This window comes from Mustelus asterias, chromosome 16 (assembly GCF_964213995.1).
Source record: "Mustelus asterias chromosome 16, sMusAst1.hap1.1, whole genome shotgun sequence".
Classification (NCBI taxonomy): Eukaryota; Metazoa; Chordata; class Chondrichthyes; order Carcharhiniformes; family Triakidae; genus Mustelus; species Mustelus asterias.
Window position 1 is genome coordinate 12,594,854 of NC_135816.1, and position 23,487 is coordinate 12,618,340.

General features: G+C 46.4%; 1 protein-coding gene across 2 annotated transcripts; it reads right to left on the reverse strand.

Moving 5' to 3' along the window:
- Positions 1 to 144: 144 nt before the first annotated feature.
- Positions 145 to 18,244, reverse strand: mrnip (MRN complex interacting protein). Of its 2 annotated transcripts, none has more exons than XM_078231803.1 (7): positions 18,030 to 18,244; positions 11,142 to 11,201; positions 9,359 to 9,456; positions 7,308 to 7,377; positions 5,888 to 6,039; positions 5,395 to 5,509; positions 145 to 3,395 (listed from the first exon to the last, which is right to left on the reverse strand). In XM_078231803.1, exons 1-7 carry the CDS (start codon positions 18,087 to 18,089, stop codon positions 2,649 to 2,651), a joined length of 1,302 nt encoding a protein of 433 aa, XP_078087929.1. In that variant the 5' UTR covers positions 18,090 to 18,244; the 3' UTR covers positions 145 to 2,648. The 2 variants fall into 2 exon arrangements, with proteins under 2 accessions (XP_078087929.1, XP_078087930.1); XM_078231804.1 differs by having other exon boundaries at positions 635 to 3,395; positions 18,137 to 18,216.
- Between the last annotated feature and the right edge of the window lie 5,243 nt (positions 18,245 to 23,487).

Consider the following 23,487-nt stretch of genomic DNA (forward strand, 5'->3'; position numbering starts at 1 on the left):
CATTCCCAAGGACATTTAAGAGTCAACCACATTGCTGTGGTTCTGGAGTCACGTGTAGGTCAGACCAAGTAAGGATGGCAGATTTCCTTCCCTAAAGGACATTTGTGAACCAGATGTGTTTTTACAACAATGGTTTCAATATTAGACTTTTAATTCCAGATTTTTATTGAAATAAAATTTCACCATCTACTATAGTGAGATTCGAACCTATTCGAACCAGAACATTACGCTAGATCCCTGGATTACTAATCCAGTGACAATATCACCTCTCCACTGTCGGTATGGGAGTAGACAGGAACGTAGAGGTCACAATCAGATCAGCCATGATGATGGAGCAGGTTCGGAGATAAATGGCTCATAATTTATATGTAACTGGATTGATCTGGCAAAGACGGTGGGCCATCTGTGTCGTACTATTCTACCATCTTTGCAGCTGCTCACAAGTCAGTTCCAGTTTGAGAATCCTGCGCCAACTCTCAGTTCAGTGTCAACATTTTTAAAAACCCATGAAATGGCACATCCTGGAGCTTATGTTTCATAATAGAGGCTTTAACAGAATGCCAGCCACTAACTTAGAGCATATGACAGAGCTGGGCAAAATCAAATAGGGACACAACACAAAAGCAAGGAACGTCACACTAAATCTTTACAAATCACTGATTATTACAAGTCTGAACACCACACTTGCAGAAGGGCATCAATGCCCGAGAGAGGAGTACGATTTTTATCAAGATCACAAAATGGATGAGGGACCTGAGGTATTGAAGATCATAAGGGAGTTGGGTAGGGTGAGTACAGAAATGGGTCAATAACAAGAGGTCATTGTTCTAAAATAGGCAAAAGAACCAGAGGGTAAATGGGAGCAATTTCTACCAACAAAGTGCACATATTGTGGGGGGGGGGGGGGGGGGGGGGATTCTCCCACCCCGCCGCACTAATTTTCCAGCACAGTGGGATGGGAGTGTCTTGCAGCCGGACATGCATGGGATTCGTGCATGCATTCCTGCCGCGCGTGCAGCACCGGATTTTCAGCGCCATCAGATCCGTGCTGGAAACCAGCAGGAAGACAGGTAAGTCATTTATAATCTTTATTTACATCTAATTTTAATGTAATTAGCTGGTCCGAGACTGAATTCTCCAGGCCCGCTAGCCTCTCCAGGCCCACCAGAGTATTTCACGCCAGCGGGGTTTAAAGTAGCTCACCTCTTCTGGAGAACTAGCAGCCTGACCCTGCAAACAGGGCCCCCCTGGGGGGATCGGGTGGTAGTGCCCCCAGCCTGACCCTGCAAACAGGGCCCCCCCTGGGGGGATCGGGTGGTAGTGCCCCCTGGGCATAGGCACCTTGGCAGTGCCAGCCTGTGCACCCAGCACTGCCCATCATGACATTTGTAGAAAATGCAGTAGTCAATTTGCACGCAGTAAACTTCCACACACAGTAACAGGGTCATGTTGACAGATAAATATCAGCCCAGGACACCAGGGAGAACTTGAACACTCTGAAACAGTGTCATGCAATCTTTTACGTTCCACTGAGAGGACAGATGGGACCTCTGTTTAAAGATGGTAAAGTTAAAGTTTGTTTATTAGCCACAAGTAGGCTGACATTAACACTGTAATGAAGTTACTGTGAAAATCCCCTAGTCGCTACACTCTGACGCCTGTTCGGGTACACGGAGGGAGAATTTAGCATGGTCAATGCATCTAATCAGCACGTCTTTTGGATTGTGGGAGGAAACCCATGCAGACACGGGGAGAACATATAGACTCCGCACAGACAGTGACCCAAGCCAGGAACTGAACGCAGGTCCTTGGCACTGAGAGGCAGCAATGCTAACCACTGTGCCACCATGTACCTCCAAGTGCAGTACTGAGGACCTTTTGGGAGTGTCAGCTGGATTATGCACTCATGTCTCCAGAGTGGGACCTGAACCTACAATGCTCTGACTCGAAGGTGTGGGTGGTACACACTGAGACATGGTCAACATACCCACAATCTATTCCCAGCAACAAGCTGCACTTTTGAATCAATCTCCCATTTTACCAAGTACATGCCCCCAGATTTGCTCCCTGATTTGTTAAAACTCTTCTGCCCTCATCGCTGGACAAAATGATGAATTGGAAATGAATTTGATCTAATTTCTAGGCTGGGGGCAACAGAAGTGACTTTTTTTTCCTGCAACCAAAAGTTGTAACAGAATGCCTGTCTCGCCACCCGAAGTAACGGCAATGCCTATGATTGTTGATACTTAAACCACCAGTGTCGTACAAACCAGCAAAGTGGTATGGCTGATCCCTGTCCTTAGCTAGTTCTTTCAGAGTTGCAACCAACAGACTATAACCAGAACCAACATGAATCTTTTGTCTCTGGTTACAGTTTGAGCACATCCCAGTAACTCTATAGAAGCGAGCATTCTAGTAGCTGGGAGAGGTGGGAAGGACTGAATACTCCTCAAATTTTCAACTGCTGCTGTTTTACACAAGTACTGCCTGAAATAATCCTTCCATCCACCTTTAATTTGAAGAAGTCCTCCGAGATTAAAGCCGCAATAAAAGTGCGCTGGTGGATTTAGAGGGAGTCTGTGAAAGTGTCACACAGGGACATCACACGCTGGTGCTGGTTTGATGATGCATCATTGGGTGCCTCCATTTTACTTGTCACACAAATCGTCAAAATCTTCGTCCGTCTGAAAGAGTGACAGAAAGGAGCTGGGTTTGGCGTGTAACCTGGAGGCTGTACTGGGCATCCCGTAAGCTGAGGATTGATGGGCTGTTAGAGAGAGTGAGGTCAAGGAGGACCCTGACTTTAGGCTGTGCAAAACTCCAGGTGCACCACGTGTGGATGTGGATATGGGGTCGTGTGGCGGGATACCTTCAGCCACGCATACACCACTGCTGGCTTCGTGAAGCTCAGGCAAGCCTGGCATCGTCTTGGTTCCCTCAACAAGTTCCAGAGAAGTGTGTGTTTGAGTCACGATTCCCTCTGTAACACTCACACTTCCGGTGATAAGTGGTGAACCTGGACAGCCATTACTAGCAAATGCCAAACCTGCAGAAAGAGAAGAACCATCGATATATTCGCCTTGATCTTTGAATACAAAACGTGCTGAGGGCTGGTCGGTGCAAGGAGAATCCCTCTTCCAAGCTGGATGCCTCTCAGCACCACTGGAGTCTGGATTGAAGAGTTCATTGTTTTCTGCATTGTGGGGTAGGAATCGATCCCACCGAGAGCCCTGACTCCTGGCTGAGAAAGTGGCTGTGGCAGGCTGCCTCTCATCTCTCAGCCCGGCTGCTGGCTTAGGTTCTAACTGTGACCAGTTTAAAATATTGCTCCTTTCTGCATCTGCAGTCTCTGCATTCCTGTTTCTGCTCTCACTTGGTGTGGAATTCATACACTTCTGGAACACAGAAAAATACCAGTGTAAAAGTGCGAGAAGTTGAGAACAGTTTGGGTGATTCAGGTGCTCTAGCTGTCCCATCGAGACTATCCCCTTTTACACCCACACTGTCCATCAAAGCCCATCTTGTTGGTACCCTAACTCGATCACCATAGCACCCAGCTATGAACACATGATTGATTATCAAGTCACGGGCAGACAAACAAGCTTACATATTATACATTTCGATAGCATCTTTCATGACAGGGCGGCACGGTAGCACAGTGGTTAGCACTGCTGCTTCACAGCTCCAGGGACCTGGGTTCAATTCCCGGCTTGGGTCACTGTCTGTGTGGAGTTTGCACATTCTCCTCGTGTCTGCGTGGGTTTCCTCCCACAGTCCAAAAATGTGCGGGTTAAGTTGATTGGCCATACTAAAAATTGCCCTTAGTGTCCTGGGTTGCATCGGTTAGAGGGATTAGTGGGTAAATATGTAGGGATATGGGGGTAGGGCCTGGGTGGGATTGTGTGGTCGGTGCAGACTCGATGGGCTGAATGGCCTCTTTCTGTGCTGTAGGGTTTCTAAGATTCTAAGATTTCTAAGATTTCAGCATGTCCCAAAACACTTTACTATGTTCTGTTACCAAGCACCAGGAAGTATGCTTGCAGTGCAGTCATTCTTGAAGTAATGAAGGAAACTCAGCAGCCTACTCACTGACAGCAAGCTTCCATAAACAGCAAAGTCACCATAACCAGATATTCTGTTTTTTTGCTAAGTTGACTGAGAGATAAATATTAGCCAAGGCACTGGGGATAATTCCCAGGTTTATCCTCAAAATGGTGGCATGTCATCTTCTACGGCCACTCGAGAGACAGCGGACAGGCCCTTGGGTTAAGGCTCCATGTGAAAGACGGCTCTCTGATGGTACAGCACTCCCTCAGTGCTCCATGAGGAGTCAGCCTAGGTTGTGGAGTATGATAGAGTGCTACCCAGCCGTGCTGATACTGGGGAGCAGATTTCAAATATCAGTTTTTGAGTAAAACACAGAATCCAACCACTGGTTTCCAATAAACCTTTTCGTGAATTTAAATCAAAGTTGACTTGTTCCACCCTCAGCTTATACAGAACACTTTGGTTTTGATAATTTGATCATTAATGAGGCTCTCTGATTGGAGCATCAGGGACAATAGTTATATATTTAAAATCATCAGTCAGGGGAGAAGAAAGGAGGAATTTCTTTACACAGAAGTATGGAATACTGTGTTACAAGGAGTGTTCGAGGCAGAGATCATTGCATCTGTTGAGGGGCGGCCTGTTTCCCCCGGTGGGGTAAGCTGCCTGTTCCCAGTTAGTGGGGAGCAGTTGTAAACCCCGCTGGAGTGAACCACTCCTGGCAGGGAGGTGGGGAAGGAGATGTTAGCAGGCCCGGAGACTTCAGTTCCGGGCGCACTAATGCTATGCTAATGGGAATTTAAATATTGAAATCAGCTCCATGGAGCCCAGCGGGAAGCCTGTGGAACAGCCTCCCGCTGATGTCTCCCAGCCTGTTGCGCTCCTACAGCAGCACAGTGGCCTGGGAGAATCCCCCCCCCCCCCCAAGGTCTTGTTCCTGGTTTGACTGACACCTGGAGCAACTGAAACAGGAGAGGGGCCCAACTGCTTTCAACAAATGTATACATCAGGGAGTTTCCAGTAACAATCACCAGGCTTCGACTTGTTCGCGTCAGTTTGGCTAAGATCAAGTGTAATCTTTGATCCTACACTTGATAGAACTCAATGAGGTTACACCCAGGCTTCATTTGAAGCTATTTTTTAAAACACCCTCTCGGCCTTTTGGCTCAGATGCAAATGAGATCCAGCACTGGAGGGGGTGCAATGCCTGCTCCTATCAGCTTGGATCACGTAGATCGAGCCAAGCACACGAAATGGGGAGCCTGTCTTGTCAGCCTGGATCTGTCATGTCTCTCTGGTAGGGACTTTGATTGGAAATAACTTTTTAAAAATCAGTTAAACTCTCACCAGGTAACTTTTCATTTTCTGTTGGGAAGACTCCTTTGCATCACTATCAGTACAGTTTCCATATGTATGTAGGTGCTCGGAATCACTGTGTAATCCTCTTTTACGTTTCCTAAGACTGAAAAGAGAAAATAATTCCAACACATTTTCCTCAACAATGTTTGAATTGACTCTTCATCCTCAGTAACTTCAAAGCCCCCACTCCCAACAATCTTCTGACCAGTCCAGTCCCCCACTGCATTCAGTTTCCTCTTACACAACTGTGAGTCCTCAGCAGTGAAGGCATTGCAACCAGGTTAGCTCCCACCCTGTCAGCTTGCTGCATAGCTCCCGGGAACAGGAACCTTAACTCCTCGAGCCACCTCCTAATCGAGAGAGCAGTTTCCCCACCTCCTCCTCCAAGGTCAAACCAGGGGTTGGCCCAACCAGCATGACTGAAAGGTGCAGCGTGTGGCCTAACAGAACTGTTACAGTATTCCACCTCGCAAAATCTGACCTTCGATCCCTGCTGGCATTCCTCACGCCTGCCTGGAAATGTTGGCGGTCCATGTACACAATCTCTCCACCTTCTCCCTCATCCTCTGAAACTTCTTCAACAGGCTTCTGGTCCAGATAAACACTCCAGCGGCTGCTGGCTGGCCCCTCAACCTGAATCAATAAGCAGCAAAGTTAGAAGAGTAACATTAAATAATTGATCCATTTCCAAAATGAAGATGTTGTCACTTTATAAAGATTATTAGAAATAGGGACAACAGTAGGTCCAATGCGCCTGCTCCACCATTCAGTAAGGTTTTGTGTATTTATGGGACATGGGCGGTGCTGGATGGCCAGCATTTATTGCCCATCCCTAGTTGCCCTTGAGAAGGTGGTGGTGAGCTGCCTTCTTGAATCGCTGCAGTCCATGTGCTGTGGGTTGACCCACAATGCCGTCAAGGAGGGAATTTCAGGATTTTGACCCAGTGACTGCAAAGGAACAGTGATATATTTCCAAGTCAGGATGATGAGTGGCTTGGAGGAAAACTTGCAGGTGGTGGTGTTCTCAACTATTTGCTGCCCTTTTCCTTCTAGATCCTGGCTGATCTGATTGTGACCTTAATTCCACTTTCTTGCCACCCCTCTCTCCCTCGTAGATCAAAAATCTGTAACCCAGCCACCACCGCTCTCTGGGAAAAAGAATTTCAAAGATTAATGAACCTATGAGGGAAAAAATTTCTCCTCACTCTATCTTAAATGGGAGATCCTTATTGTGTCCGAGTTCTAGACTTCCCCATGAACAGAAACATCTTCTCAGCATCTACCCTGTCGAAACCCCTCTTGACTTTCAGTAATGTCACCTCTCCTCTGGAATTCCTCTAAATTCCAATGTGTATAGGCCCAACCTGCTTGCCGGGAGTAATCCAGAAGCCCAGGCTAATGTTCTATGGTCATGGGTAGCAGCAGCTGTTGGAATTTGAATTAATTAATATGGAACGTAAAGCAATAATGATCACCATGACCAAGGGTTGCCATAAAAATCCATCTGGTTCTCTAATGTCCCTTACGGAAGGAAATCTGCCGTCCTTATCTTCCTTGGTCCGGCCTACATGTGACTCCAGACTCTTAACTGCCTTCTGAAATGACCCAGGAAGCCACTCAGTTCAAGAGCAATGAGGGATAAGCCACAAATGCTTGCCTTTCCACTGACACCACACCCTATGAAAAACAACTCTTCCTAATTGAACGCAGTATAGCTAAGTATTGTAGTTTTACCAGCTGAAATATTGAGTGCCAGTCAAAAAACGTCTCTAACTGATGTTCAAGTGTTAGACACCCAGCATGACTTGGGAACGGGTTTGGCAAAGCACCATTATCGCCTTTAATCAATTAAGGTGGAGATTTAATTAGTTTAGCCTCCCCTCGGTTGCGATCTCTCTCACCTGGTCACTCATTGTACAAAACCGTCCGGAATCGCAGCCAGTGCTCCAAACCATTGGCTCCTCGATGGATCTGCCGTAGAACAGAAAAGAGAATCTCCACAATACAATAAAACAGATGAGGCAGAAGCAAAGGTTACTAAGGGCTGGCAACCCAGAAGTACAAACCCAGCCTGGGGTTGTGAAATTGAATTCAGTAAATCTGACTGTAACACTACATTCTCTCATTTCCTTCTCTATGAACGGTATGCTCTGTCTGTATCGTGCGCAAGAAACAATACTTTCCACTGTATGTTAATACCTGTGACAATAATAAATTAAATTATTTGGCGACTTAAAACAGAAAATGCTGGATCAACTCAGCAGGTCTGGCAGCAGAGAAGCGGAGTTAGCGTTTTGAGTCTGTGTGACTTCTTCAGAGAGTCAGAGAAATCTGGCGATTTGTTGGATTGTACCAGATAAAACAAAAGCTGCCAAATTACTTTAAAAACTCCACTGGTCTTTAACTATTTTTATTCATTTAAGGAACGTGGGCTTCGCTGGCTGAGGGAGCCGAGTTTGTGGAGAGATTGGGTTTGTTCTCTCTAAAGCAGAGAAGGCTGAGGGGAGAGCCAATAGAGGTGTTCAAAATTCTAAAGGTTTTTCATAGAGTAAGTAGGGAGAAGCTGTTTCCTCTGGCAAATGGATCAGTAGCCAGGGGTCACAGATTTAAAATAATTGCCGAAAGAATTATGAGTGGAAATGAGAAGAAATTTCTTCACACAGACAGCTGTTAAGATCTGTAATGTGTTACCTGAGAGGCTGGTGGAATCTGATTCCACCGGAAATTTCAGAAGGCAATTGGATGTGTTCTTGAAGACAATGGTGTAGCGGTAATGTCACTGGACTAGTAATCCAGAGGCCCAGGCTAATGATCTGGGGACATGAGTTAAAATCCCACCGTGGCAGCTGGTGGAATTTAAATAATAAAATCTAGAATTGAAAGCGAGTTTCAGTAATGGTGACCGTGAAACCATTGTCGATTGTCGTAAAAATTCATTTGGTTCTCTAATGTCCTTTAGGGAAGGAAATCTGACGTCCTTACCCCACCTGGGGCTCCAGATCTACAGCAATGTGGTTGGCTCTTAACCACCCTCCGAAATGTCCCAGCAATCCACTCGGTTCAAGGACAATTAGGTTGGGCAACAAGCTCCAGGCTTGCCAGCAACACCCACATCCCATGAAATAGTTAATAAAAAAGATGGTTGCTTTGCTGGGTTAAGGGGAAAAGGCCGACGTGTGGAACTAACTGCGTAGCTCCTTTAAAGAGCTGGAGGAGCACGACGGGCTGAATGGCCTCCTTCTGTACTCTATAATTCTATTCTGGTTTGCACCAATTTTAACTAAAACAAGGGAGGTGATGGCCTAGCAGTATTATCGCTAGACTATTAATCCAGAAACTCAGCTAATGTTCTGAGGACCCGGGTTCGAATCCCGCCACGGCAAATGGTGGAATTCGAATTCAATAAAAAATAGCTGGAATTAAGAATCTACTGATGACCATTGTCGAAAAAAACTATCTGGTTCAGAAACGTCCTTTTGGGAACGAAATCTGCCGTCCTTACCTGGTCTGGCCTACATGTGACTCCAGAACCACAGCAATGTGGTTGACTCTCAACTGCCCTCCAAGGACAACTAGGGATGGGCAATAAATGCTGGCCAACCAGCGATGCCCGTGTTCCATGAATGAATTTTTAAAAACCCGGGAATTGTTAAGATTGCCAATCTTCCCACTTGGCTCCTGTTAATTACAAGAAGGCAGAAGAGAACTGTTCTTACACAGGTTGTTATGATCTGGAATGCACTGCCTGAAGCAGATTTAGTAGCAACTTTCAAAGGGTAGCTGAATTATATATACTTGAGAAATAAATATTTGAAAGGGGACAGAGAAGAATGAAAGTAATTAGATAGCTTCTGAAGTGCCTCCGCAGTGCGGTGGTTTGAATGCCACCATTGTATTATCTATGGATTATTTAATTAACCCAGAAGACAGATGGAAAAGAATGAGAGGTTACCGAGCAGCAGCTTCCATTGCCTGCATCCTCTCCCCCTGCAGCATGTTCAGCTTCTGTACATGTCTTCGACAGTCTGCTCCCGAGCCCTGGCCATATATCTGGGGAAATTGTCACATCAAATCATTAATCATGAGGAAAAATAAAAGATGGGGAGACAAACTTCATTTATACAGCACCTTTCATGATCGCAGGCATCCCAAAACATCACAACAAATGAAGTGTAGTCATTGTTGTAATGTAGAAAACACAGCAGCCAATTTGCACACAAGCTCCCACAAACAGCAATGAGATAAGCCAGCAGATAATCTGCTTTTAGTGATGTTGACTGAATCATGGATATTGTCCAGGACACCAGGAAGAACTCCCCTGCTCTTCTTGGAACAGTATCATGAAATGTTTTACATCCAGGAGACAGGGCCTTGATATAATGTCTTATCTGAAAGAAGGCACTTCCCTCATACCGTATCAGCCTGGATTTTATGTGGGATCTTTGGAGTTGGACTTGAAACTAGTCATTTTGAGTCAGAGCAAGAATCGTAGAACCCTACAGTGCAGAAGGAGGCCATTCGGCCCATCAAGTCTGCACCGACCACAATCCCACCCAGGCCCCATCCCCATAACCCCATGCGTTTACCCTAGCTAGTCCCCCTGACACTAAGGGGCAATTTAGCATGGGCAATCCACCTAGCCCGCACATCTTTGGATTGTGGGGAAAAAAACGGAGCACCCGGAGGAAACCCACACAGATACAGGGAGAATGTGCAAACTCCACACAATGACCCAAGCCGGGAATCGAACCCGGGTCCCTGGTGCTGTGAGGCAGCAGTGCTAATCACTGTGCCACCGTGCCGCAGTGAGAGAGTGTCATCCGCTGAGCCACAGCTGACAGAGATGTTAGCACTTTATCATATCATTCCATTAACTATATAATTACATTTGCGATGAGGACATTTGGAATAAGGGGAAAAAGTTTAAGATACATCTCAGATACACAAATTAGTGCGCTCCCCATTTGGAAGATGGGCTTGTTTTTCACCATTTGCATTCGTTGCCGGGTTCCTAAGCTGTTGGAGAAGTGCTGAAGGACCATTAACCTGGTGTGCTGTGTACATCTGTCTTTCCCTTTCACACCTATTAGTGATATCACATTCAATAAAATGACATGTTGAGGGACTTCAGTTATGTAGAGGCTGGAGAAGTTTAGATGGTTCTGCTTAGAGCGGACAAGGTTAAGGGGAAATTTAAGAGGAGTGTTCAAAGTCACATGGGCTTGATAAAGTGAGAAAAGCAGCAAGAGGGTGGGTAACCACGGGAGACAGATTTAATATAATTGGCAAAAGAACCAGAGGGGTGAGGGAGACTTATTCATGCAGCGAGTTTTATTTATTCAATGTGGGACACGGGCTTCACTGGTTGGCCAGCATTTATTGCCCATCCCATGACACTCCCTGAAAGGGTGGAAGAAACAGTCCGTGATGATATATAAAAGGGACTTAGATAAATATTGAAAGTTAAAATGTGCAGGGCTATGGAGAAAGAGCAGGGCATTGGGACTAAATGGATAGACCTTTCAAAGAGCCAGCACAGACATGATAGGTCGAATGGCCTTCCCCAATGCAAGGAGATTCTAACAGTCATCCCAAAAGTCTCACCTGCCACTTTGTTAGTGGAGCTCTCTCCTTCCCCCAGGCTATTCACTAACAGTGGCTTGCACAACCTCTCTGATTCAATGAAGGTTCGTCCTGCTCTCTGTGACTCGGTGTTACAACACCAGCATCCTCACCTTCAGCACTGACTGTTTCTCTCCACACAATTTGCAGTTCCACTTCTTGCTCTTCTTAACCTAAAGCAGAAAATACCAATGAAAAGATTTCAGCAAATGGTGCATTAAACAAGAACAATTCAGAACGATGGAAGCAGATTCAATGGAACTGGGTAAATACATGAAACAGAAACTTTGCAAGGCCACAGGGTAAAGAACAGGGGGAGTGGGGCTAATTGAATCCCAGCACAGGCACAATTGGCTGAATAGCCTCCTATTGCTGAGATATTTTGAGATCAATATCAGTAGTTTCCTGATACTCACTCCTGTCACTCAGAGATATTTCCCTCCAGACCATTCGATTAGCCCATGGTTGATCAGAAAGTTATATTTTTCACCCATCTCTTAATTTAATCAAAAAAAGTACCAATATTTTTGACTAAGAATTCCAGATTTCCGCTTTCCTTTGTATGAAGTGCTTCCTGAATTTACTCCAGAACAGCCCAGCTCAATCGAATGTTAAGGTGTCTTTGTTCCGGACACCCTCTTGCAGAGGAAATATCATAGAAATCATAGAAACCCTACAGTACAGAAAGAGGCTATTCGGCCCATCGAGTCTGCACCGACCACAATCCCACCCAGGCACTACCCCCATATCCCTACATATTTTACCCACTAATCCCTCTAACCTACGCATCTCAGGACACTAAGGGGCAATTTTAGCATGGCCAATCAACCTAACCCGTACATCTTTGGACTGTGGGAGGAAACCGGAGGAAACCCACGCAGACACGAGGAGAATGTGCAAACTCCACACAGACAGTGACCCGAGCAGGGAATCGAACCCAGGGACTGAAGCAGCAGTGCTGACCACTGTGCTACCGTGCCGCCTTTGGTATCACTTATGTGGGCCAGTGGCGCAAAGGATAACGTGTCTGACTACGGATCGGAAGGTTCCAGGTTCGACTCCTGACTGGTTCGGTGCAAACTTTGACGAGCGACATAGTGGTTTAACACTGCTGCTTCACAGCACCAGGGACTTGGGTTCGATTGCCAGCTTGGGTCACTGTCTGTGCGGACTCTGCATGTTCACCCCGTGTCTGCGTGGGTTTCCTCCAGGTGCTCTGGTTTCTTCCCACAGTCCGAAAGACGTGCTGGTTAGGTGCATTGGCTGTGCTAAATTCTCCCTTGGTGTACTCGAACTGGCGCCGGAGTGTGGTGACTAGGGAATTTTCACAGTAACTTCATTGCAGTGTTAATGCAAGCTCACTTGTGACACTAATAAATAAACTTAAAAAAACTTTAAACCTTTTGTATCTGCAACTCGATCCAACTACTCTACACAAACATCAGTAGTGCAGTTTCAATCAATGGGTGCCTGTTTGTGTTGCACAGTACCTGTTGCTGAGGAAGGATTCGGGCATAAGAATGACAACCTCAAGTTTCAGAGGCGCTCAGGTCAAAGCCGCCCTGCACATGGATGACGTTGCTGTCTTCTGCTTTATCTGCTGTCAGTGTACAGGCCTCACGTCTGTGACCAGTTCGAACTGGCCACAGGAGCCAAGGTAAACCGTGGCAAGAACGGGACCATGTTCTTTGAGAACTGGGCTGATCGATCCTTTGGGGCCTTCACTGTCAGATCAGATTACCTGAAAGTGCTGCGGATATGATTTGGAAATGCCGGGACGTGCGCCAAAAGCTGGGAGGAGCGCATTGCCAAGGTGAGGCAGAAACTGGGCATGGAGGAATGACATTCCCTCTCAAGTATGCGCAAGAACCTGGTCCTCAGGTATGAGGTGCTCTTGGTGTTACTGCACATGGTTCAGGTGTGGCTAATATCCTGATCCTACGCAGCGGTGGTCACCAGTGCCATCTTCGATTTCAAAGATGGATCCTGTCTGCAGGGACACCATGTACAAATCTCTGGATAAAGGAGCGAGAAACGTACCCAACACTCCCCTCATCCAGATGGCCACCTGTGTGTGCAGCTGCATCACGCTGTGTGTAGGTCCTCGGTGTGCAAACACAAAGTGTCACTAAGTACTGAGGATCCACCTATCCCCGGTGTTGTGAAGGATGGATCGGGCTACCTTGCCGCGGGACGCTCCAAGTAGTTGGACCATTGCCTTATCACCTGTCCCTCGTGGAAAGATTTCTTCAGAAAAACACCTTTGGCCACAAGTCCATCAAGCAGTGGTCTGCACGTAATGTCCTCGAGGCCCTGAGGGAAAAGGAGATGTTGGATCATGCTGGAATGGCTCCTTGAGCAGAATGCCTATCACCAGAGCTTTCAAACAAGCCCCAACACCTAGCTTGACTAATGGTGAGAGGGACAAGCCCCGTCAGATCCTTCATGCCAGCCTGAAATCTCAGCGCCACTGCACACTGCCCTTGAATCAGATGCGGGGGGGTAGAGATGGTCTCACAGCTCTTTGAGGAATGTGCCTTTGCAAAGAAGATCTGAAGAGAGGTGAGGTGGTTTTAGTTGAGCTTCATCCCGAGCAACTCTGTGACTCAGGATTCTTGTGCTCTAAGAGTTGTTCCCAGGAACGCGCAGAGACAAACACCAACTGCTCTCTGAGGATCATCAACTTGGTGAAGACGCTCTTTGGTCTGCCCGAAACTTATCTCCCAGCACAAAGAATTGTCCTCGACTGAGTGTTGCAGACTGGCACATTCCAGGACTACGTGCCGAGGGATGCACTCATGTTCGGGGCAGCCACCGGCAAGGCGCAACGGGGAACAGCCAGTACATAAAGCCTTTCAGCCAATGTAAACTGAGGGGCTGAAAACAGTGTAGAAGCCTTGGACTATAAGCTTAATCCTCGCTGAACGTATGCAACGGAGAGATCAACATGTCCGATGTATACAATCTGAGCATCATTGTACTCTCTGTAACAAATATATTGGAATGTTTGTAACGTTCTCATTGCTGTGTTGAAGCATCTCAAAAGTGCATTTTGATCTCTGTAGAGAATGTGAATATCATTGCACTTTGTTACAATTTAAAATGTTTTATGTTTCTTTCAGCTATTTTATGAATAAAATATATCATTGGAAAAAAAAGTTTCACTTTCTCTACACTACCAAATCTTTCCACACATTAAACACCCCTCAGTTAGGTCATTTTTCAACCATCAAAAAACTCTAATATGGAGGAACCAGTCTCCGGAATTTAACCATCCAAGTCCTGGTAACATTCTAGAGAATCTGCACTGCCCCGTCTCCTCAATATATCCATCCTGAGCTTCATCTGACATATTCTAGATGAAGTTTCACCAGAGCACTATACAACCAAAACATCACTGCCTTCAACAACATTCCAGCCTCTCAAAATAAAGATCAACATTCCACTAGTTGTTTTAAAAAATTAATCTTTAATATCTGTCCATTAGATGTGTACATCGAAAACAAAAAATGCTGGAAATACTCAGCAGGTCAGGCAGCATCTGTGGAGAGAAAAATAAGAGTTAATGTTTCATCGCAGACACCTTCTAACAGAACGGGGCGGCATGGTGGCACAGTGGTTAGCACTGCTGCCTCACAGCATCAGGACCCGAGTTCGATTCCCGACTTGGGTCACTATCTGTGTGGAGTTTGCACATTCTCCCCGTGTCTGCGTGGGTTTCCTCCGGGTGCTCTGGTTTCTCCCACAGTCCAAAGACGTGCGGGTTAGGTTGATTGGCCATGCTAAATTGCCCCTTCGAGTCCCGGGATGCTTAGGTTAGAGGCATTAGTGGGGTAAATACGAGGGGTTACAGGGATAGGGTCTGGGTAGGATTGTTGTCGGTGCAGACTCGAGGCCGAATGACCTCTTTCTGCACTGTAGGGTTTCTATGATTTCTATGAGAACCCTTCTATTTGGAGTTCTGATGAAAGGTCAGAGACATAACATGTTAATTCTATTGTTCTTGCTACAGAGGCTGCTTAACCTGCTAAGTATTTAGAGCATCTTCTGTTTTTATTTCATATTCCATTGTGACTCCTTGCTCTGCAACGTACTGCACCTTCATCCTTACTCTGTCTCCAAGCTGACAACCACTTAGTAATTGGAGGACTGTGACACAGTTTTGAAATATTTAAGATATGATCATGTTGTTCCAAAGGTCTTAGTGCGTATTATTTAAGCCCTGCAAGTGATGATCAATTTTTACAGCTTATTTCTGCCAAAGAAAGCTGTGATTATTCCCCCAGGCACAGACTGACAATGATGTGCACCCAGGGAAGGCAGATCGAGAACGGATGAGGAGTTAGTTCTGTGCCCATGCTATGCAAGACAACACAGAGGGAGGAAAGGTGATATACAAGACTAGAACTGATTACACTACAATGAATTTCTACCAAACTGATACAATATATTAAGGAACACTTTTATTTGTCCTTTGACCATATCACAATCCTCGAACTCCCTCCCTAACAGCATTATGTGCCCCACATCAGATGGACTGCAGACATTTAAGACAGCTCACCACCATCCCCTTAAAGGGCAACTTGAAATACCAGCCTTGTGAGCAGTGTCCACATTCTGAGAATTAATTTTTAAAAGCTATTCTGAATTGAAGGTAATGACAAAAATTGAGATTTTATTTTCTTACACAATGAGTTGTGATCTGATTTTTTTTTTCATTTTTCATTCATGGCATCACTGGTAAGGCCAGTCCTAATTGCCCTCGAACTAAGCAGTTTGTTAGTAGGCCACTGCAGAGGACAGTTAAGAGTCAACCACATTGCTTTGGATCTGAAGTCACAGGGAGGTCAGAGCAAGTAAGGATGGCAGAGTCCTTCCCTAAAGGATACCAGTGAGTCAGATTTTACAACAATCAATACAGTCACCAATACTGAAATCAGCTTTAATAACGGACAGTGGTTAGCACTGCTTCCAGGACCCAGGTTCAATTCGGGCCTTGGGTGACTGTTTGAGTGGAGTTTGTACGTTCTCCCCGTTTCTGCATGGGTTTCCTCCAGTTTCCTCCAACAGTCCAAAGATGTGCAGGTTAGGTGGAATGGCAATGCTAAATTCTTCCTCAGTGTCCCAAGATATGTAGATTAGATGGATTAGCCATGGTAGGTTATGGGGTTCACAGAGATAGGGCGGGGAGATGACCTGGGTAAGATATTCTGTTAGAGTCAGTGCACACTTGACGGGCTGAATGGCCTCTTCTGTAAGGATTCTAAGACTCTAAATTTTACCAGCTGCAGTGATGGAATTTGAACCCACGTTCTCAGAGCATTAGCCCAGGACTCTGGATGGTGTCCAGTGACATTTACCACTACATCATGATCTTCCCCATATAGATTGCTTGAAACAGGTTAAATAGTAACTGCAGTACTATACTCAGTCTCAGGTTCTGGGGCTAACCACTTAGGACTTAAGATACGGAGACATTTCAATGAGGTTGTGCATCTTTGGAATCTCTCCCCAGAGGGCTGAGGGTGTTCAGTTGACGAGTATTTTCAACACAAAGGGAATGAAGTGATATGGGGAAGTGTAGTTGCCTTAATGAAGGGCGGAGCAGCCTCAAGGGGAAATATGTGGCCTACTCCTGTTTCTATTTATGTTCGTAAAACATTATCACTTGAAGTGGAAAATATTGCAGGGCTCTGCAGCAAGAGTAAGCAGGCACATTGGGCCGAATGGTCTCCCCTCCATGCGGTCAGATTTTCCCCTTCTACAAAGCAACATAAAACATGTCAAAAGTTACAAGTTTATTTCGGATTAAAGCAAATTACTGTGGATGCTGGAATCTGAAACCCAAAGAGAAAATGCTGGAAAATCTCAGCATAGAAAGTCCTTCCTATGCCTTTTAGTTTTGACAAAGGGTCGTCTGGACTCGAAACGTCAGCTTTTTTCTCTCCTTACAGATGCTGCCAGACCTACTGAGATTTTCCAGCATTTTCTATTTTGGTTACAAGTTTATTTATTAGTCACGAGTAAGGCTTACATTAACACTGCAATGAAGTTACTGTGAAATTTCCTAATCAGCCAATATCATCCTGCATTCATAGTACCAAGTACCTCAAGTCCCTAAGGACTGGAATCTGAACTTTGTATGAGTTTTGCATGGGATAGGAGTCAAACAGGTTCTGTTATCATTTACATCATTAATAGAGCCAGTGTTTCATAGTTAACTGTGACTACATTGGATGTGCAGCTAGGAAAGTTTGATGCAGAGATGGGCTTTGATGACGAGGTGACAGGATGGAGAGCCTGGTGAGGGGAGGGACTGGGGGGTGAGGGGAGGGACTGGGGGGTGAGGGGAGGGACTGGGGGGTGAGGGGAGGGACTGGGGGGTGAGGGGAGGGACTGGGGGGTGAGGGGAGGGACTGGGGGGTGAGGGGAGGGGCTGGGGGGTGAGGGGAGGGGCTGGGGGGTGAGGGGAGGGGCTGGGGGGTGAGGGGAGGGGCTGGGCGGTGAGGGGAGGGGCTGGGCGGTGAGGGGAGGGGCTGGGCGGTGAGGGGAGGGGCTGGGCGGTGAGGGGAGGGGCTGGGCGGTGAGGGGAGGGGCTGGGGGTGAGGTGAGGGGAGGGGCTGGGGGGTGAGGGGAGGGGCGTGAGGGGCTGGGGGTGAGGGGAGGGGCTGGGGGTGAGGGGAGGGGCTGGGGGGTGAGGGGAGGGGCTGGGGGTGAGGGGAGGGGCTGGGCGGTGAGGGGAGGGGCTGGGCGGTGAGGGGAGGGGCTGGGCGGTGAGGGGAGGGGCTGGGCGGTGAGGGGAGGGGCTGGGGGTGAGGGGAGGGGCTGGGGGTGAGGGGGGAGGGGCTGGGGGTGAGGGGGGAGGGGCTGGGGGTGAGGGGGGAGGGGCTGGGGGTGAGGGGAGAGGGAGTTGTAGTTTGCGGGGAGAGGGTTAGGCTGAGGAAAGGTTACGGGTGAGGGGTTGTGATGCTGCAGGTTCCAGGCTCCCGCGCCCTCTTTACCTGCTGGACTTGGTGTGTTTTACAGAAGCTGCATCTCAGCGCCTGGAACTGTTGCGCCATTGCCTGGGCTTCTCTAACTCCGGGTCCTGGGCCTGAGCCTCACTCACTCTGGGGCTTCTCTAACTCCGGGGCCTGGGTCTCACAACGACGCCGCTGCTTCCCGCCAACCGCACTCACAGCGGCCTCTGGAGGCCAGACACACAGCTCCTCCTCCTGCAGCGCCATCAAGCGGAGGGAGGTCTTCTCCACACATTGCCCGGAACCTGCACCACAGCGCCATCTGTGGGAGGGAGGGAGGTATTGCACACAAGCCTTCACCCCTCTAGCTAGGTTTCTGCCCATCACAGAACCAAATTATAGAATCCCTACAGTGCAGGAGGGACCCATTCGACCCATCGAGCCTGCATCGGCAACAATCCCACTCAGGCCCTATCCCTGTAGCCCCATGTATTTACCCTGCTAATCCCCTTGACACTAAGGGGCCAAATTAAGTGTCAGGGGGACTAGCAGGGTAAATACCAATCAATCTGACCCGCACATCTTTTGACTGTGGGAGGAAACTGGAGAACCTGGAAGAAACCCACGCAGACATGGGGAGAACGTGCAAGCTCCACACAGACAGTCACCTGAGGCCGGAATTGAACTCCCACCCACCTGACGAAGGAACAGCCAGCTCCGAAAGCTAGTGGCGTTTGCTACAAATAAACCTGTTGGACTTTAACCTGGTGTTGTGAGACTTCTTACTGTGTTTACCCCAGTCCAACGCCGGCATCTCCACGTCATGGCGGAATTGAACCCAGGTTCCTGGCACTGTGAGGCAGCAATGCTAACCACTGTGCTAGCTATGGTTCAGAGTGACTGGGGCGTTTGCTAAAAAATATTTGATTTGATTAATTGTCACACAGTAGGTGGAAATTGGATTCTTGGTGATGGTGTGAATGAGAGTTTGGAGGCTCATTTCTTTGGTCAAATGTGGTACCTACAGGCTGGTTTAGTCTAAGACTGTTACCAGGACGAAGGATGGAGTCAGTAGTTATGGATCAAAGTTGGAGCAGGAGAGAAAACAATGGCTTCATTCATCCCAATATTTAGTTGAAGGAAATGTCTGCTCATTCACTACGGATGTTGGCTAAGGAGTCTGAGAATCTCACCAACAGTGGAGAAGTTGAGTTGGGAGTTGTCAGCATACATATGAAAATTCAGTTTTCAGATGATGTGGTTGAGGGGCAGTGTGTAGATGGGAAATAGGAGGCGGTGTGTAAGGGATATTCGCTCCTGTTTACCCATCCTGTTAGTCCTTCACTTTAGGATTTTGTAAAGGACAAACTTACACAAATACAGGGTTTAGCCTCAACCACAAACTTGTATACTTACAAAACAAACTTCCTAATACACAAGCTCTAAACCAGTGTAATGTCGCTGCACAATATTAGACTGATTAGCCCGAGTTACTGCCGATTCCCACAAACACATAAACCATTACTTATTAATGAAAGCTTCCACTGAAAAACCACAAGCAAAACCCCAGGGTTTCAGCCCAAAGCCTTACTCCAATTTAACCCAATTACCCTCAGGATTTAGTCGCTACCCTTAAATTACCCTTGAACCTCAGCCCCAACATCCCATGGATCTGGCTGATACTTAGAATTCCCGCATGGTTGGTCCTTCCTGGTGAGAGCTGCAAGTCCACGAATCAGGTTAACCATCCCGGACTCTTCTTGGTGACTGCGGTCCCAAAACATTCAGGCCAATATCATCACCATATGGCTGAAAACACCTTATGATTCCAGGGCCGGTCTTGTCTGGTGTTGAAACGTAGGCCTGAGCCAAGGTGAACAGCCCTGATCTCCTTCTGACTGCACAGCCAAACCCTAAGGCCTTGGCCTTTTTATTACAAATCTTATTGAAAATATCAAAACACATTCCCTGGAGAAATCTGTTGGATGGTCAGTGTTTAGTACCTTTCTAATCTCTTTAGTCTGATTCCTGCCTTGGTCCAGACAAATCCATTCATCGTGATGTTGTTTCCGTGACCAAAACAATGGACTCCATTCAGGTGATATACTCTGGCTTCCAGTTTGATATAAATGGGCAACACGGTGGCACAGTAGTTAGCACTGCTGCTTCACAGCGCCAGGGACCCAGGTTCGATTCCTGGCTTGAGCTACTGTCTGTGTGGTGTTTGCATGTTTTCCCCGTGTCAGTGTGGGTTTCCTCCGAGTGCTCCAGTTTCCTCCCACAGCCTAAAGATGTGCAGGTTAGGTTGATTGGCCGTGCTAAATTGCCACTTTGTGTCAGGGGGACTAGCAGGGTAAATGTGCGGGGTTACGGGGTTAGAGGCTGGGTGGGATTGTGGTCGGTGCAGGCTCGATGGGCCAAATGACCTCCTTCTGCACTGTAGGAATTCTATGATTCTATATGTGTCAAAGTCCATTCCCCCTGAACTGTTGTTGATTTTTTTTGTACGATGGTTATTTTCTGGGGCCATTTGCTATCATGGTCTCCCAGCTTTTGTTGTCTGATAGCGGTTTTGTGACTTTGTGATGATAATGTCCTGATGTCTTTACATAGTATCAGTTTGTTTTCGATGTCGACACACTTTGAAGGTTAACCCCTGATAATACAGCCTACTGCGCTGAGGTTTGGCCTGTTTATTTGGTTTCTTTTTGTTTATTACAAATACGTTAATACAAAACAATTACAAATACACAAAGAACAAATGTGAGACCATGAACTTTGGCATTTATATTTTATAAAAGTCCAGTTGGAGGGGATTCCAATCCTACTTGGAAAACATCAGAGCATGAAGAGAAGCCATTGCAAGTTATCAACTGCAATTAGATGGACAAGAATGGAGCCACATGACATCAGTCCACCCAACTGAACCACAGGGGCAAGGTGTTGGAGGAGGATGGTGTGATCAACTATATCAAAGTATGGGAACTTTATCTTTGTTCATGTAGGATATGTAGGTGACTTCTTGCGAGCAGTCCCCAGAATATCCTCTAATTCCATCTTTTACTCTTGTTCTATTATCTCTCTGATCTTTCTCTTCACCCTGTCTGTAACTGTAACATTACATTCTGCACCTTCTCCTTCCCTTCTCCCATATGTACTCTATGAACGGTATGCTTTGTCTGTATAGTGCGCAAGAAACTATACTTTTCATTGTATCCCGTTATAAATCAAATCAAATCAAAAGCTCCCACAGCATGATTTTTGATGAAGAGTAGGCAACCTCTCTCCAGTGTCCAGGACCAGTATTTATTCCTTATTCAACAGCAAAAAAAACTCCCAGATTATCTGGTCATCATCACAACTGATCATAGAATCTACAGTACAGAAGGCCATTCAGCCCATTGAGTCTGCACCGACCACAATCCCACCCAGGCCCTATTCCTGTAACCCCACTCACTTACCCTGCTAATCCTCCTGACACCAAGGGTCAATTTGGCATGGCCAATCAACCTAACCCGCATATCTTTGGGCTATGTGAGGAAGTGGAGATGCCGGCGTTGGACTGGGGTAAACACAGTAGGGGCTTAGGGCTTCGAAAGCTTGTGTGGCTTTTGCTACCAAATAAACCTGTTGGACTTTAACCTGGTGTTGTTAAACTTCTTACTATGTGAGGAAACCAGAGCACCCGGAAGAAACCCACGCAGGCACGGGGAGAAAGTGCAAATTCTACACAGACAGTGACCCGAGGCTGGAATTGAACCTGGGACCCTGACGCTGTGAGGCAGCAATGCTAACCACTGTGCCACCGTGGAGTGATGTTTGTGGAAATCTGCTGAGTGCAAATTGGCTTCAACTTACAACAGTGACTACGCTTCCAAAGTACTTAGTTGGTCATAAAGTATTCTGGTGTGTCCTGTAATTACGAAAGGCACTGTCGAAATGCAAGTGCTTTTATTGTCTCTTCAATGTCTTCCCATCACTTGGAACAGAGACATAAATGTTTGGTAAATATTAGAGGCAGTAATGAACAAAAGGGAGACACTAAATTAAAGTGCTAAATTTTGATTTTAATTCAGTCTTGGCCCAGTAATCAGACCAATACAGTAACACCAAGGCCAGTACAATAATAACAAAAATCTCCAATTACATCTGCCTTCCATTCAAAATAAATTGACAGCCAAGAATGCAATTAAGACTACTCAGTGAATCATCGTAATTAAGGGACACTTAATAACGGTGAATAGACCAAGAATTCTAAAGGAGTAGGTAATTAAAAACATTAGGAACTTTCCAGAATTTTGCCAGGGACTCAGTCTTTATTGTGGATGAGTGTTAACCTCTTGCATAAACCTCCATTTGCAAATAGGTTGTTCTCTGAGCACCTTTGGAAAGTGAAATTTCGCTTCTAAGCACCATGCAACCTCTGTTATAAGAAAGATTGTGCAACTGAAAATTGATCTTGCTTTGCTTTACATCCAAAGAAATAAATCAAAGTTGTTCTGATGGGTCAGTTGGTGTCGCAGCAAAGCCTTTTCTCATTAAAAAAAAAATCCGGTGTTGCCATTGCAATTTTATCCCAAATGTTCTGAAGTCCTATTGGACTCGAAACGGTTAAACCCTCTCCAAAGGTGCTGCCACTTCCACCGAGTGTTTTCAGCATTTTCTGTTTTCATTTCAGATTTCCAGCATGCATGGTATTTCGCTTTTATTTATCTCAACTGTTTCCATGGAAACTGAACAAAGTAGGCTGGATTGGGAACTTTGAGAATAGATGCAGAAATGAGTGAGCGAGGCCCCAGTGTAATTCTGAGGATTTAACAAAAACTCAAGTGAAAACAGATGGGTTGAACTTGCATTGCAACTTTTCTTTTAAACAGATGAAGGTTTACACTGATGTGATCATCTAGGAGGTGCTGACCTTCGGGTTATGGCACAAAACAAGGTAACTCATGTTGTCACAAGTCTGTACTCAGGGTGCCAGTCCTCCAGCATCGGCCTAGAGTCACCAAGCACTGAAAAATAATTTCTGGAACACTGTGAAACAAGTAGTCTCACAACACCAGGTTAAAGTCCAAAAGGTTTCTTTGGTAGCATGAGCTTTCGGAGCGTTGCCCCTTCACCTGATGAAGGGGCAACGCTCCGAAAGCTTGTGCTACCAAAGAAACCTTTTGTACTTTAACCTGGTGTTGTGAGACTACTTGCCGAGCCTACCCTAGTCCAACGCCGGCAAATCCACATCATGGCTGTGAAACAAAAGAGCGAAGTTTTTAAAACAATTCTCTTTAAAGAATATTGTTGAATAGGTATTTTTAAAATGAGAACATGGCCTGTTTGATTAACAATCAGGAATTATCCACTCAGGTACCAGAGTCTGTTCACTCTTTGATTGGATGTCGGAAGGCAGGGCGTTGCGATGATGGACAACTTGGACAGCAATTGATGGCAGGAGATTACGGGCTGGACGATTGGAGATCATATGATTAAAAACCTCCACGCATAC